The sequence below is a fragment of the Squalius cephalus genome, assembly GCF_949319135.1.
Source record: "Squalius cephalus genome assembly, chromosome: 9".
Taxonomy (NCBI): domain Eukaryota; kingdom Metazoa; phylum Chordata; class Actinopteri; order Cypriniformes; family Leuciscidae; genus Squalius; species Squalius cephalus.
Window position 1 is genome coordinate 8,147,206 of NC_137130.1, and position 14,689 is coordinate 8,161,894.

At 38.8% G+C, this 14,689-nt stretch overlaps 1 protein-coding gene across 1 annotated transcript in view; it reads left to right on the plus strand.

Annotated features, from left to right (window-relative positions):
* The window catches only part of ttn.2 (titin, tandem duplicate 2), a 164,393-nt gene that overhangs the window by 106,110 nt on the left and 43,594 nt on the right, over positions 1–14,689 (plus strand). The window contains exons 183-204 of the mRNA XM_079880510.1: positions 49–3,003; positions 3,116–3,451; positions 3,534–3,818; positions 3,922–4,221; positions 4,328–4,630; positions 4,745–5,020; positions 6,299–6,595; positions 6,682–6,984; positions 7,073–7,372; positions 7,463–7,750; positions 7,858–8,160; positions 8,842–9,144; positions 9,259–9,564; positions 9,640–9,927; positions 10,020–10,310; positions 10,405–10,692; positions 11,994–12,581; positions 12,685–12,789; positions 12,891–13,088; positions 13,196–13,492; positions 13,584–14,171; positions 14,333–14,635. Coding sequence (XP_079736636.1) covers positions 49–3,003; positions 3,116–3,451; positions 3,534–3,818; positions 3,922–4,221; positions 4,328–4,630; positions 4,745–5,020; positions 6,299–6,595; positions 6,682–6,984; positions 7,073–7,372; positions 7,463–7,750; positions 7,858–8,160; positions 8,842–9,144; positions 9,259–9,564; positions 9,640–9,927; positions 10,020–10,310; positions 10,405–10,692; positions 11,994–12,581; positions 12,685–12,789; positions 12,891–13,088; positions 13,196–13,492; positions 13,584–14,171; positions 14,333–14,635 — 9,501 coding nt within the window. The remainder of the gene's footprint in view (positions 1–48; positions 3,004–3,115; positions 3,452–3,533; positions 3,819–3,921; positions 4,222–4,327; positions 4,631–4,744; positions 5,021–6,298; positions 6,596–6,681; positions 6,985–7,072; positions 7,373–7,462; positions 7,751–7,857; positions 8,161–8,841; positions 9,145–9,258; positions 9,565–9,639; positions 9,928–10,019; positions 10,311–10,404; positions 10,693–11,993; positions 12,582–12,684; positions 12,790–12,890; positions 13,089–13,195; positions 13,493–13,583; positions 14,172–14,332; positions 14,636–14,689) is intronic.

Genomic DNA, 14,689 nt, shown 5'->3' on the forward strand with positions numbered 1-14,689 from the left:
TTTTCAATATGTATTATTCAATTTTCTATTCTTCTACTGTCTTTGCAGTACCACCCATTATTGAGGTTGATGTGAAATTGATTGAGGGAATCATTGTGAAAGCTGGAAGCACTATTAGGATGCCTGCCATTATGAGAGGCCTTCCGGTTCCCACTGCCAAATGGGTCATTGATGGAGAGGAAATCAAAAGTGAAGGCAATATCAAAATCGACACAGACAACTTCTCGACTGTTCTGAGCATTGCCGATTGCACAAGAAATCACACCGGAATCTATATTCTCACAGTGTCTAACTCAGCAGGAAGTAAGACTGTTTCTCTGAATGTCACAGTTCTTGATGTGCCATCTGCTCCGATAGGTCCTGTTAATATCCTTGAAGTGACTCCTGAATTCATGGTCATTGACTGGCGTCCTCCCAAAGAGGATGGTGGAAGCCCTGTCATGAACTATATTGTTGAGAAGAGGGAATCAAATAAGGAAACTTGGGGAGGAGTAAGTTCTGGCAGCACTTCCACAAGGCTCAAGATTTCTCGTCTGCAGCAAGGAGTTGAGTATGTTGTGAGAATTCGCGCTGAAAATAAAATGGGAATTGGTGCAGCTCTTGAAAGTGCACCAACTGTAGCCCGGCACCAGTTTGAGTCCCCTGGCCATCCTGGAAAACCAGTTGCATCTGATATATCTGAAGATGCACTCACACTTGGATGGACAATGCCACTGTTTGATGGTGGTAGTCCAATCAGTGGTTACATTATTGAGCGAAGACATAAAGGAGGCAAATGGATTAGAGTGAATAAAACACCCTGCAAGGACCTTAGATATAGAGTGCTTGGGCTTTTTGAAAGTATCGAATATGAGTTCAGAGTATTTGCTGAAAATATTGCTGGCTTTAGTGGACCTTCACCTATCTCAGATCCTGCCAGACCTTGCAGACCAATTACTGTTCCAGGACCTCCAGTTAACCCTAAGATAAAGGACTACAGTTGTACACATGCTGACTTAGTCTGGATCAGACCCACAAGAGATGGAGGCAGTCCAGTCTTAGGATATATTGTTGAATGCCATAAAGAAGGTGCTGAGTGGGAGAAAGTCAATAAGGATGATCTGATTAAGCAGTGTGCTTATAGAGTAAAGGGACTGACAGAGGACACAGAATACAGGTTCCGTGTTAAAGCTGTTAACATGATTGGAGAAGGTGAGACTAGGGAAATCCCAGAGTCAGTTATTGCTAAGGATATTGTCATTCCTCCCGAAATTGAGATGGATGCCACATGCCGTGACCGTTTGACTGTCCGTGTTGGACATAACATTAATGTTGTAGCATATGTGAAAGCAAGACCTGATCCAGAAATCACTTGGAGCAAAGGTGAAAGCATTTTGGAAAGGGGCAAGCGTACCACTCTGATAAACAACTTCCCAGTAGTGCAAATGCGTATCAAGGAAGCAACCAGAGCAGATCATGGAAAGTATATACTTAAGGCTGCTAATGAAGCTGGAGAGGCCTCAGCTACTATTATTGTAAATGTTCTGGATAGACCTGGGCACTGCCAGAATCTTAAGTTGACGTATGTAAATAAAAACTCTTGCATGGTGTCCTGGGATGCTCCTGAGGATAATGGAGGCACTGAGATAACAAATTACATTGTGGAATGTCGGGAGCCAAGTATACGAGCCTGGTCAATGATATCATCTGACTGCACAAATCGTATGGTAAAGGCAAAGCTCATGGAAAATCATGAATATTTATTCCGTGTGACTGCTGAGAACAAGTGTGGTCCTGGACCAGCAACAGAAACCAAAACTCCTATCCTTGCAATCGACCCACTTCAGAAGCCAGGTGAGCCAGAGAACTTCCACGTCAGTGATATCGGTAAGAACTTTGTTTTCCTTAAATGGAGAAAACCAGATTATGATGGTGGCAGTCCTAACCTGGGCTACCATTTGGAGAGAAAAGCAAAGGATGCTGAAGAGTGGGAAAAGTTACATGAGGGAGTCCTGAAAGAGACATTCTTCATGGTAGACAAATGTGTTGAGAACCACACCTATCAGTTTAGAGTCCAGTCAACAAATGATGGAGGTGAAAGCGCTTGGGTTAAGACATCTGATATTCTTGTCAAAGAAGAAGTTCAGAAACCAGTTCTTGACCTGAAATTTGTTGGTACCATTGTGGTCAAAGCGGGTGAATCAGTAAGACTTGAGGCTGGACTTAGAGGAAAACCACAGCCTGAGGTTACATGGGTGAAGGACAAGGCTACAGGCGATAACCCAAGGATCAGTATTGACACTGGATACGATTACTCAAAATTCCTCCTTACTAAATCCAAACGTAGTGATACTGGGAAATATGTGGTCACTGCTACAAACTCAGCAGGATCATTCACAGCATATGCCAATGTTACAGTTTTGGATATACCAGGACCTGTCAGAGATATGAAGATTTCTGGGATCTCCACAGACAAGTGCAGAGTTGTATGGGATCCTCCAGAGGATGATGGTGGTTGTGAGGTGGACAGCTATATTCTAGAAAAATGTGAGACAAGAAGAATGGTTTGGTCCACTTACTCTGCCTCTGTTGTCACCAACTACTGTAATGTAACACGCCTTGTTGAGGGAAATGAGTACATATTCAGGGTCAGAGCAGAAAATAAAATGGGGACTGGGCCACCAATGGAGAGTAGGTCTATTATTGCTAAGACACAATACAACAGGCCTGGCCCACCTGATGCACCTGAGGTAACCAAAATTGGTAAAGATGAGATGACTGTGGTATGGGCTCCTCCTGAGAATGATGGTGGAAAGTCTATCACTGGTTACATTCTGGAGAGAAAAGAAAAGCGGGCTGTTCGATGGGTTCCTGTCACAAAGAGCCCTATCTCTGAGAGACGCATGAAGGTCACCAATCTGATCCCTAACCACGATTATCAATTCCGTGTCAAAGCTGAAAATGAAGTAGGATTGGGAGAACCAAGCAAAGCATCCAGGCCCGTCACTGCAAAAGATCCAATCGGTATGTATAGTCTTTATTACATCTATTTATCTGAGATTGTATAATGTTTTTTCCCCTAAGGATGTATTTAATTGTATCTTAAACTAAGCTGACATTTTTTTGTAATATTTAGAGCCCCCTGGTCCTCCTGGCAGCCTTAAAGTAGTTGATAGCACAAAGATATCGATTACACTTAGCTGGGCGAAGCCTGTGTATGATGGTGGTGCTCCAATTATTGGATATCTGGTTGAAATGAGGGATAAGGTGCAAATGGAAGGTGAACTAGAGAGAGATCCTGAGGAAGGCTGGAAGAAATGTAATACTTCTGGACAACTTGTCATAACTGAATTTACAATTATTAACTTGGATGAGAGACAGGAATATGAATTCCGAGTGTCTGCTCAAAACCAAGTTGGCATGGGCTGTCCCGCAAACCTCAAGGATGCTGTATCACCAAAGGAGATCAATGGTAAGTGTTTGTTTTAAAGTGTCTCTTATATGATTCCCCTTGAAATTCAGTACACTTATTCAGTCTTTTTTCTTCACAACAGAACCTCCAGAGATTGATCTTGATGCCAGTCTAAGAAAAGGCCTTAGCGTTAGAGCTGGATGTCCTATCAGACTTTTTGCAACAATTAGAGGAAGACCAGCACCTAAAGTGACTTGGAAGCGCATGGGAGTTGACAATGTCATTAGAAGGGGCCATGTGGATCAGATTGATACAATGACCTTTCTTGTGATTCCCGAGTGTTCACGTGAAGACTCTGGCAGATATGCTTTGACTCTTTCAAATGCCTCTGGAGAAAAGGCTGTATATGTTCGTGTAAAAGTCTTAGGTAAACTTATATTTGCATAAAATGCATTTAAAATTAAGATAAGCTTTACATTTACCCAATACAAGGTACTGTCGGTAAAACTGTTCCTGAAATTTATCAACAGATACTCCTGGTCCTGTTGGTGGACTGGAGGGAACTGATATCACAAAGACAACCTGCCAGCTTGCATGGTTGCCTCCAGAAAATGATGGTGGTAGTCCAATCCTTAACTATGTTGTTGAAAAGCGTGAGGTTGACAGGAAAACATGGACAAATTGCACAAATGACTTAAAGAAGACAAGCTTCAAAATCACAAATCTGACACCAGGAACAGAATATTACTTCCGGGTGATGGCAGTTAACAAGTATGGCATCGGTTTGCCTCAAGACTCTCCAAAGTCCTACCTAGCTACAGATTCCAAAAGTAAGTCCACATGGCACAGTATAATTGATTATATTATTTTATATTGTATTGTATCATATAATGTAATGCATTTTAAAAATAATATGTATATTTTTACTTTGTTAAGGTGAGCCTGATCCTCCAAAGAAGATGGATGTATTAGAAATTTCTAAAAACAGTGCAACTCTTGGGTGGCTGAAACCACTTAGAGATGGTGGATCTAAGATTAATGGATATGTTGTTGAATACCAGGAGGATGGTCAACCTGAGGACAAATGGACATCATACTCGGTTGTGAAAGACTTGACCATTGTTGTAGCTGGACTAAAAGAAAACACTAAGTACAGATTTAGGGTCGCCGCAAGAAACGCAATAGGATGCAGTTTGGCAAGAGAAGCTGAGGGCATATTTGAGGTCAAGGAACAGCTGAGTATGTAGACTAAGATTTTGTGCTCTCCCATTATTAATTTATTTTTATTTATGCTGTGTTTGTCATGAATCACACTCTGAATACATTTTATACCTTTATACCTTTTTTTTTTAGTGGCACCAAAGATCATCATCCCCGATGTGGTTACAGCAAGAGCAGGAACTAAACTTATAGTTGAGGCTCTTGTGTCTGGGAAGCCTGCACCAGTCACAAAATGGAGAAGAGGAAATGATGATTTAGTTACATCTGATCGTCTCTTCATACAAAAAACATCAACCACAAATTCACTTTTGATCAAAGAAGTTACAAGGAAGGATAGTGGTTATTACAGTTTTTCTGCTGAAAACAGCACTGCTAAGGTCAACCAGATCATCCGAATAATCATTATGGGTAAGTTTATTAATATATATATATATATATTTATTATTTATTATACTTGACATTAAGCCTTGTCATGTGCTTGTCATTCGGACAAGTAAATCAATTACTCAATTGGTGTGTATGGTGTAAACATAATTTATTCTGAAGCAAAAGTGTTCCATCAGCTTTTAGATACTTAAATCTGTTTATTATAATTGATTATTAGCCCAGGGCGTTATTTACCTTTATAAAGGCAATTTTTTTAACCTTGTTAAATCTATGCGTCATCTTTTAATGTCAAATTCTTAAATTTGCTCAATAAATTCTATTATAATAATAAGACACAACAGGGCTGTTACTAATCAAATTAAATAATTTACATTGCAAAATTACAACTGCAATAAATAATGTGATGAGATTAATGTTTTAAATACGTTTTTTAATAAACAAATAAGAAATGTTGGGAAAAAATGCAATGAGACTTTTAAACATGAAACTAAACCACCAGTAGGTGGCGGCAAGTCACTTATTGAGTGAGTCATTGAGTCATTCATTCAACCGATTCGTTCAAAATGCTAAATCGTTCAGTAACAAAACACTGCTGTGTTGCTTTGAGAATGCGCAATAGTTCTGCTGTTTTTGGAACTATTTTCGTTGGTGAAATAAACAAAAACAGTCAATATTGTGTCTTGTGACTTTTTATTATTAACTACTTGTTTATTGAACTATAAAATAAATGTAACATTTGCAATCAGGATAATATTCAGCAATGTAGCTCCCTTGGTCTTGTTACGTTACTTAACTATACCCCATTATAAAGAATTTTACTTCAGTATGTTTCTTCTGTGAGTTACTTTATGTGTGCTGTTACACTCTCTAAAGTCTCTCACAAAGAGACAGGCAGCATGAGTCTCAACAGCTCGACCTTCTTACCAAAAATATACTATCCATTGCCAATCCCTGTTTACACTGACTGTAATTAATTCTCACTGAATTCTCGCGTTTCGATGCTTCCCTAATTATTTTTTGTCACTGAGGTTTTAATCAGTCTACTGATTAAAATGATCTTACACTTGCCCCTTCAAAAAATTCACTTGTCCTGGACAAGCGGAAAAGCATTAATGTTGAGCCCTATATATATGAGCAATATCACACGAGTAGCAGTGCGATATGGATGTATATCAGCATGGCTGTGATTTGGCCATAGGCATGGTGTAAAGTCGATTTTTTTATTAAGAAAATTGCCTTAATAGTCTCAAAATGTGAAGTCTATTGAAGTCTAATTTTTTTTTTTTTTTTTTTTTTTAGACATCCCTGGTCCTCCACAGGGTCCTCTACAAATTCTTGAGGTGGATGTAGATGCCTGCACACTAGCATGGGATTCACCTGCTGAAGATGGTGGCAGCAACATCACAAACTACATTGTTGAGAAGTGTGATGTGACAAGAGGTGACTGGGTCACAGCTGCATCTTGCACCAAGACCAGTTGCAGAGTTGGAAAGCTCACATGTGGCAAAGAGTATGGTTTCCGTGTCCGTGCTGAAAACCGCTTTGGAATTTCAGAACCAATTTACGCTGAGAAGGTCATTGCTAGATATCCATTTGGTAAGTCTCATAAATTGACACATTTGAACACAGACACACAAAGGGATTAGGCTTTATTTACACCAATACACATTTTCCGATTTCAGATCCACCCAGTGAGCCAAGGAACTGTTGTGTCAACAAAATCAGCAAGGAATTTGTTGTGTTGTCCTGGGAGGTACCAGTGAATGATGGTGGCAGTCCCATCACAGGATATTGCATTGAGCGCAAAGAAAGAAATAGCCTCTTGTGGGTCAAGGCAAATGAGGTCCTTGTTCGCTCAACTGAATATACATGTTCTGGCCTCTTCGATGGTCTGGAGTACACATTCAGAGTGTCTGCTGTTAACAAAGCAGGACAAGGCAAACCAAGCAAGCAGACAGATTTTATCACTGCAAGATCTCCAGTTGGTATGTGTAGGGGGGAAAACATGCTGCTGTCACTTTTAATAAGAGTTAAAATAAAAGCACTACAAGTTTTTTGTATATTCTTTTTTAGATCCACCTGGCAAACCCCAAGTTCTTGATGTGACCAGAAATTCTGTCTCTCTTGTCTGGAACCGTCCAAAACATGATGGTGGAAGCAAACTCATTGGTTATTATGTTGAATCTCTGAAGCTTCCAGGTGACAAATGGATGCGTGTCAACACAAGCAGTCAGAATGTACCAAAGGAAGAATACACTGTTCCTGGACTTGAGGAGGGAGCACAGTACAAGTTCAGAATAATTGCAAAGACAGCAATTAATGTCAGTCTGCCCTCAGAGGAATCTGATGCTATCCCAGTTATTGCAGAGCATGGTAAGTCTTACGTTCCACCAATAATGTTATAATTTTCTAAATGATGGACTTTATATAGTTTATTTGATGTCTCTCTTTGTATTATCTCAGTTCCACCTAGAGTTGAGATTAGTTTAGCAATGAAGAACTTAATTGTTGTCAAAGCTGGAGCAAATGTCTGCCTGGAGGCTGAAGTTTATGGTAAACCAATGCCAAAAGTCTCTTGGAAGAAAGATGGTGTTCCATTCAAATTGGCAGAAGGTATGAAAATGACTCAGAAGGTGCATCTCTTCTCCTTGGAACTGTTCTCTGTGACAAGAAAAGAGTCCGGCGAGTATACCATTTCTGCTGAGAACCCAAGTGGCACAAAGTCTGGCAACATTAAATTGAAGGTTCTAGGTAAGTTAACATTAAAAATATGCCAAAAAAGCACTGAGTGTGCATTGTCTTTCAAACATTTAAGAAAGTATTTGTTATGTAAATAATACATAATTGTGTTTCTGCAGATAAACCTGGACCCCCAGCATCAGTGAAGATAAGCCATGTTTTTGCTGACCGAGTGAAAGTGAGGTGGGATCCACCTCTTGCTGATGGTGGTTCTGAAATCACAAATTACATTGTTGACAAACGTGAAACAAGCAGAGCTAACTGGGCACAAGTTACTGCTAACATTAATGGTCAGATAACGGACTGTTCCGTGGAGAAACTCATTGAAGGCCATGAATACGAGTTCCGCATCAGTGCTGAGAACAAGTATGGTGTTGGAGACCCAATTGTGACTAATTCTGTGATCGCCAAGAATCCATTTGGTAACATTTTATTCTTTCTTGTGCATTTATATAATATAGAGATAGACCGATGAGTGACCATTACAGTATTTTCATTACAGCATTGACTTTTTTATATTAATAGTATAAATAATATTGCATATAATAAAAAATAATTTAGAATGTACTCTTGTTTTTTTCTTTATTTAGAAGGCTGTATAATGCTCAGTAGTTGACAGCAAAAATCATACATTCTAGGGAAGTGAAAAACCTTGTACTCCAGTTTAGTACTCTAGTCTTAGTTAAAATCAAACATGTTACATTATTTCCTACAGGGTTGTAATTATGTGGATGAATGTTGAAAAATGAAGTTAACTGTACGTGTTAATCTAATGTTGAAAGTTTTGCACAGGTAGATTTTGTTATAAGCTTTGACTGCATAGAATGGCTGTTATGTACATTATGTAATATAAACACGATATAAACAATAATTGGTTAACTACATTTTTGGTCAATAATACATTGTAATGGTGTTTTAAGTGCTATTCTTTAAAGGCTTTTCACCATTAGAAAAACCTAAATATCATTCAAAAATGTCAAACCAATTATCGGTTGATCTCTAAAATTTATGTAAATATATTATATAATTTTGAAAATGTATATTCTTTAAACAAAATAATGTGATTAAACAAATCCAACCTAAATCTTTTTTTCCAAATTCAGATGTTCCAGGACCATGTGAACCTCCAATTATTACCAATATCACCAGAGATCACATGAGTGTCAGTTGGAAGGCCCCTGCTGATGATGGCAAGGCTACTATTCTTGGATACATGGTCGAGAAGCGTGAAACTCAAGACCTCAATTGGGCTAAAGTAAACAGAAAACCAGTTATTGACAGGACAATTAAAGCTGGAGGCCTTACAGAGGGATCCGAGTATGAATTCAGAGTCATTGCACTCAATAAAGCTGGTCTTGGCAAACCAAGTGATCCATCAGTTGGTGTTATTGCAGTAGACCCAGTGTGTAAGTACTAACAATACTGCACTGGACGATAATTTACAATTAAGTTAGCAAAAAAAAAAAAAACTTTTATAGTTCATGCATTTAATTCCTTGTGTTTCTGTGGTTTTATCATAGATCCTCCTGGACCACCTGCTTTTCCAAAGGTTGTTGACTCTACACACAGTTCAATCAGTTTGTCCTGGACCAAGCCAGCCTATGATGGTGGATGTGAAATTCTGGGCTATCTTGTTGAGTACAAGAGAGCAGATGCAGAAGACTGGCTGAAGTGCAATGTTCCAAAGAATCTCCAGGCAACAAAATTTAATGTTACTGGTCTTATGGATAACACTGAATACCAGTTCCGTGTTACTGCTGTAAACAAGATTGGATTTGGAGAGCCAAGTGAAGTTCCTGGAAAACATATGGCAAAGGATATCCTGAGTAAGTATAACCAAATATATGGGATTTCAAAATCTGTACATTTCTGATATTATTTTCATTTAAATTTTCTCTTAGTTGCCCCTGAGGCTGAACTTGATGCAGATCTCAGAAAAGCACTAGTTTTGCGTGCTGGAGTCACAATGAGAATTTATGTACCTCTGAGAGGGCGTCCTGCTCCAAAGGCAACATGGACTAAGGTCAATGCAAACTTGAAAGAGAGACAAGGTCTTATGATCAAGACAACTGAATGGGATACTTTCCTTTATTGTGAGGAAATCAACAGATATGATGCCGGCAAATATGTTCTAACTCTAGAAAACAGTAGTGGTACCAAGTCATATACCATTGTTGTCAAAGTACTAGGTAAGGTTTTTTTTTTTTTTTTTTTTTTTCACAATTTTCCATTTGAGGTTTATTATTTACTGTATCTAACTACTGTCTGTAAATGTACACAGACACACCTGGACCTCCAGTCAATCTGATTGTTAAGGAGACCTCAAAGGACCATGTATCAATTACTTGGGATGCTCCGTTAATTGATGGTGGTAGTCCAGTTAAGAGCTATGTTGTTGAAAAACGTCTGGCTGAGCGAAAGGCCTGGACCTGTGTTGCTCCTGAGTGTTCCAAGACATCTTTCAGGATTACTAATCTCGAAGCAGGAAAATCATACTGCTTCAGAGTCCTAGCTGAAAATATATATGGCATTGGTGAGGGTTGTGAGACAGCTGGACCAGTCAAAGCCTCAGGTGAGACTTCTTTGATAATGTTGCAAGTTAGTTTAAAGTTTAAATACATTAATCTGTTAATTATACTAAATTCTAATATTGATGTATATTGCAGAGCAACCTGGACCAGTTACAGATTTTAAGCCTTCAGAGATCACCAAGAATTCTTGCACTCTTGGCTGGAAGAAGCCAATCAGTGATGGTGGAAGCCATGTTGTCGCATATGCTCTAGAGATCAGTGAAGGGGAAGACAAATGGAAGCTTCTAATTAAGTCTAAGCTCACACAGTACACAGTGAGTGATCTTGTAGAAGGAAAGGAGTACTTGTTCAGAGTCAAGGCCATTAATGAAGCAGCTGAAGGACCACCAACTGAGCTCACTGTCTTGGCTAAAGATCAAATAGGTATTCATATAATCTACTTCAGTGGTTTTCAAAGTCAAATACAGTGGGCCTTCTGACCCAGCCTGAAGTAAAAACTTCAATTAGCAAAAAGCTAAATTATTTATTTAATAAAATATGAAAGATGCTAATTAAAATAAATATGACAAATAATAATAGAATAGAATAGAATAAAGTGCTTTAAGGTTGTTGTTGTTGTTGTTTGTTCTAGTAAAAAATACTACAGAAATTAAATAATAAAAAGTAATCAAATACAAAATAAAAAACTGCATACTTGTCATTGTATGAATTAAATATGCTACAAAAGCTATTCGGTCAAGAGAAGTGAGTAATTATTTTTCTCACAAGGATGTCACTTTAATACCTTATGCACAGATTCAATATAATAACTGTTTACGTTTACTTAAGACATAACTTAAGAATGTGTTTACATGAATAGTCTGCCATTTTAACAAAGTGTGTGTATTTATGGGCCATGCAAGAGAACTGAATGCACGCTGACAGACTGCTTTCTTTGCGTGCAGCTCGTTTGTGTGTGCATGGAAGGTTGCCTGTCAGCGTTTGGGTGCCCAATTGGGGCAGTCGTGGCCTAATGGTTAGAGAGTCAGACTGGTAACTCAAAGGTTACGGTTTCGATTCTCAATACCGGCATGAAATGACTGAGGTGGCCTTGAGCAAGGCTCCTAACCTCCAATCTCTCCTAACCCCCCCCAGTTCTCTTGCATGGTTTATAGTGCTTTTAATAACTTTTAGGTATGTTTCAGTCTTTATTTTCTCCTTCACCCATGTTTCTTTATTGCTCTGACATGTTAATAACTAGGACTAGGACAATAAATCGATGCATCGCGATTCATAGATCGATTTCGAGATTTTCAGAATGCATTGCGATTCTCTCGAATCGATTCTGATCTTAGTTTTTAACAGCAGATGGCGCTCTAGGCTAGTTTTTAACCACAAGCTCAAATGCTCACAAAGAGCGCTAGTGCGAGAGAGAATCGTGATGCATTCTGAAAATCTCAGAATCAATCCAGAATCATTTCGCGATTTGCGATGCATTGATTTCTTGCCCCAGCCCTATTAATAACTTTAAGCAGCCCTACACTCAGCAGATAGATTAACATACCATGGTATAAAATATATAGCAAAATCTCTGTTGTTTGAAACTGGTTGCACATTATATATTTGTCTGAAGTGCTCTCCCCACACTTTGAGAAGCCCTGGTGTACCTAATAGTTGCATTTGTGTCTTAGTGGGTATACAATTATGTCCATTAATATATTCCTTTTTCTCTTTTCTCTTTACAGTCCTTCCAGACTGTAACCTTAAAGGCTTGCCAGACTTAAGCTATGTGGCAAAGGAAGGAAGCACTGTTCGCCTTAATATCCCTATTATTGGTATACCTGCTCCAGCAGTCACATGGAAAAAGGGTGATGTTACTTTATCAGATAGTGGCAGAATCTCAGTTGAATCAACCGCAACAAACACGGTCTTGCTGATTCGTGATTGCCATAGAGTCGATGCTGGCAAATTCACTATCATTTTGAGAAACATTGCTGGAACAAAAGAATCAGCTATTGACATTAAAGTTGTTGGAAAGCCTGGAATCTGCACTGGTCCTATCAAATTTGATGAAATCACAGCAGAGGCGATTACTGTAGAATGGGGCCCACCCAAAGATGATGGTGGATCAGAAGTTAGCAACTATATTTTGGAAAAGAGGCATTCTACTGCTAACAAGTGGGTCACAGTTGCTTCTGCGATTCAGAAGAACTCTATGAGAGTTACAAGACTTCATGACGGAACAGAATACATCTTCAGAGTTTGTGCTGAAAATAAATATGGATTTGGAGAGTTCCTCAGATCTGATCCAGTGATTGCTAAACATCCATTTAGTAAGTATTTAACAGGAAAGCCCAAATATTTTTTATTTAATGAAATATGCTGGATATTTAAAAATATTTGTTTACATCAAATACACACTTTTCCCTACACCAGATGCACCAGGGGCTTCAGCACCACCTGAGGTTGTGAGCATTCGTCATGAGTCTGCTATCCTAACATGGTCTGATCCAAAAGATACTGGAGGCTCTCCCATCACAGGTAAAACATTTCTTTACTACAGTTATTTATTTATTTATTTACTGTAGTTATTTAGCAGTTTCGTCATATCTAAAAACTTTTACTTCTAATATTGCTTATAGGATATTACGTGGAATTCAAAGATAGAAATAGCTTAATGTGGAAGAGAGCCAGCAAGACACCTTTGAGAGTGAAAGAATGCAGAGTGACCGGTTTGGTTGAAGGCCTGGAATATGAATTTAGGGTAATAGCTATGAATATAGCAGGACTTGGAAAGCCAAGCAAAATAACTGAATCACTTGTTGCTCTTGATCCTATTGGTGAGTCTCAGTGTACTCTCTTTTTACTTTTCCTACTTCTATTTGTGCTGTTTATGAGGAAGAGAGCACAAAATGATTTTTGTTATTATTATTGTCTCTTTCTATAGATCCACCTGGCAAACCTGATGTGATCAATGTCACAAGAAACAGTGTAACACTTATTTGGACTGCACCCAAGTATGACGGGGGTCACAAATTGACTGGCTATATTGTTGAGAAATTAGAGCATCCTGGAAAGACATGGATGAAGGCTAACCATGTGAATGTACAAAGCTGTGCATACACTGTTACAGACCTACAGGAAGGCTGTACTTGTGAATTCAGAATAAGGGCTAAAAATGCAGCTGGAGCTATCAGTGCTCCCTCAGAGACAACTGAGCCTCTTATCTGCAAAAATGAATATGGTAAGTTATATTGTTAGGTTTTAATGAATTTGCTTAACCAAACCCTCCATAAACATACCAATGTTTATAATCATTAACTAACTTTTTACAGAACCGCCTACTATCACAATTGACCCTGAAATGAAGGATGGAGTGACTGTGAGAGCTGGAGAAACAATTATCATCACAGCATCAAGCATTCTTGGCAAACCACCTCCTACAGCTGTGTGGTCTAAGGGTGGAAGAGAATTCAAGTCCTCAGATATTGTCCAAATCACAAGCACTCCCACATCTTCAACTTTGTCTATCAAGTATGCCAGCCGAAAGAACACTGGAGAGTACACCATTAGTGCAAGCAATCCATTTGGTATCAAAGAAGAAAAAGTTAAAGTGAAAATCCTAGATGTGCCTGGACCTCCAGGTCCTATTGAAGCCAGCAGTGTTTCTGCTGAAAAATGCACATTGACATGGTTGCCACCAGAAGAAGATGGTGGCTGCAGTATCAAATCATACATGTTAGAAAAGAGAGAAACCAGCCGCCTTCTCTGGACAAAGCTTGCTGAAAATGTTATGGATTGCCGCTATGTTGCCAGCAAGCTAATAAAGGGAAATGAATACATATTCCGTGTTTCAGCAGTCAATCAGTATGGCTCTGGGGATGTGACACAGTCTGGACCAGTTAAAATGGTTGACAGCTTTGGTAAGCCCAACTTCAATTTTTACTGCATTTTTTTGTTTCAGTCTCTCTCTCTCTCTCTCTCTCTCTCTCTCTCTCTCTCTCTATATATATATATGTATGTAATGTATGCATATATTTATTTATTTATTATTGTTTTTTCAACTTTTTCACTTTTTTTGCAGGACCCCCCGGGCCACCATCAAAACCAGAAATTGATAATGTCAGTAGAAATGCTGTAACAATTTCCTGGAAGAGACCAACTATAGATAGGGGAAGTGACATTCGAGGCTATAGTGTTGAGAGAAAAGAGAGAAGAGGAATGAGATGGGTCAGAGCTTCAAAGAAGTCAATTTCTGATCTACGTTATAAGGTCTCAGGCCTGTCAGAGGGAATTGAATATGAATTCCGTGTCACTGCAGAGAATAAGGCTGGTTTTGGCGAGCCCAGTGAGCCATCACAGCCTGTAATGACAAAGGATATTGCATGTAAGATGATAATTGTTGTTTTTTTAATTACATATTTCCAGACATTTTTTCTTT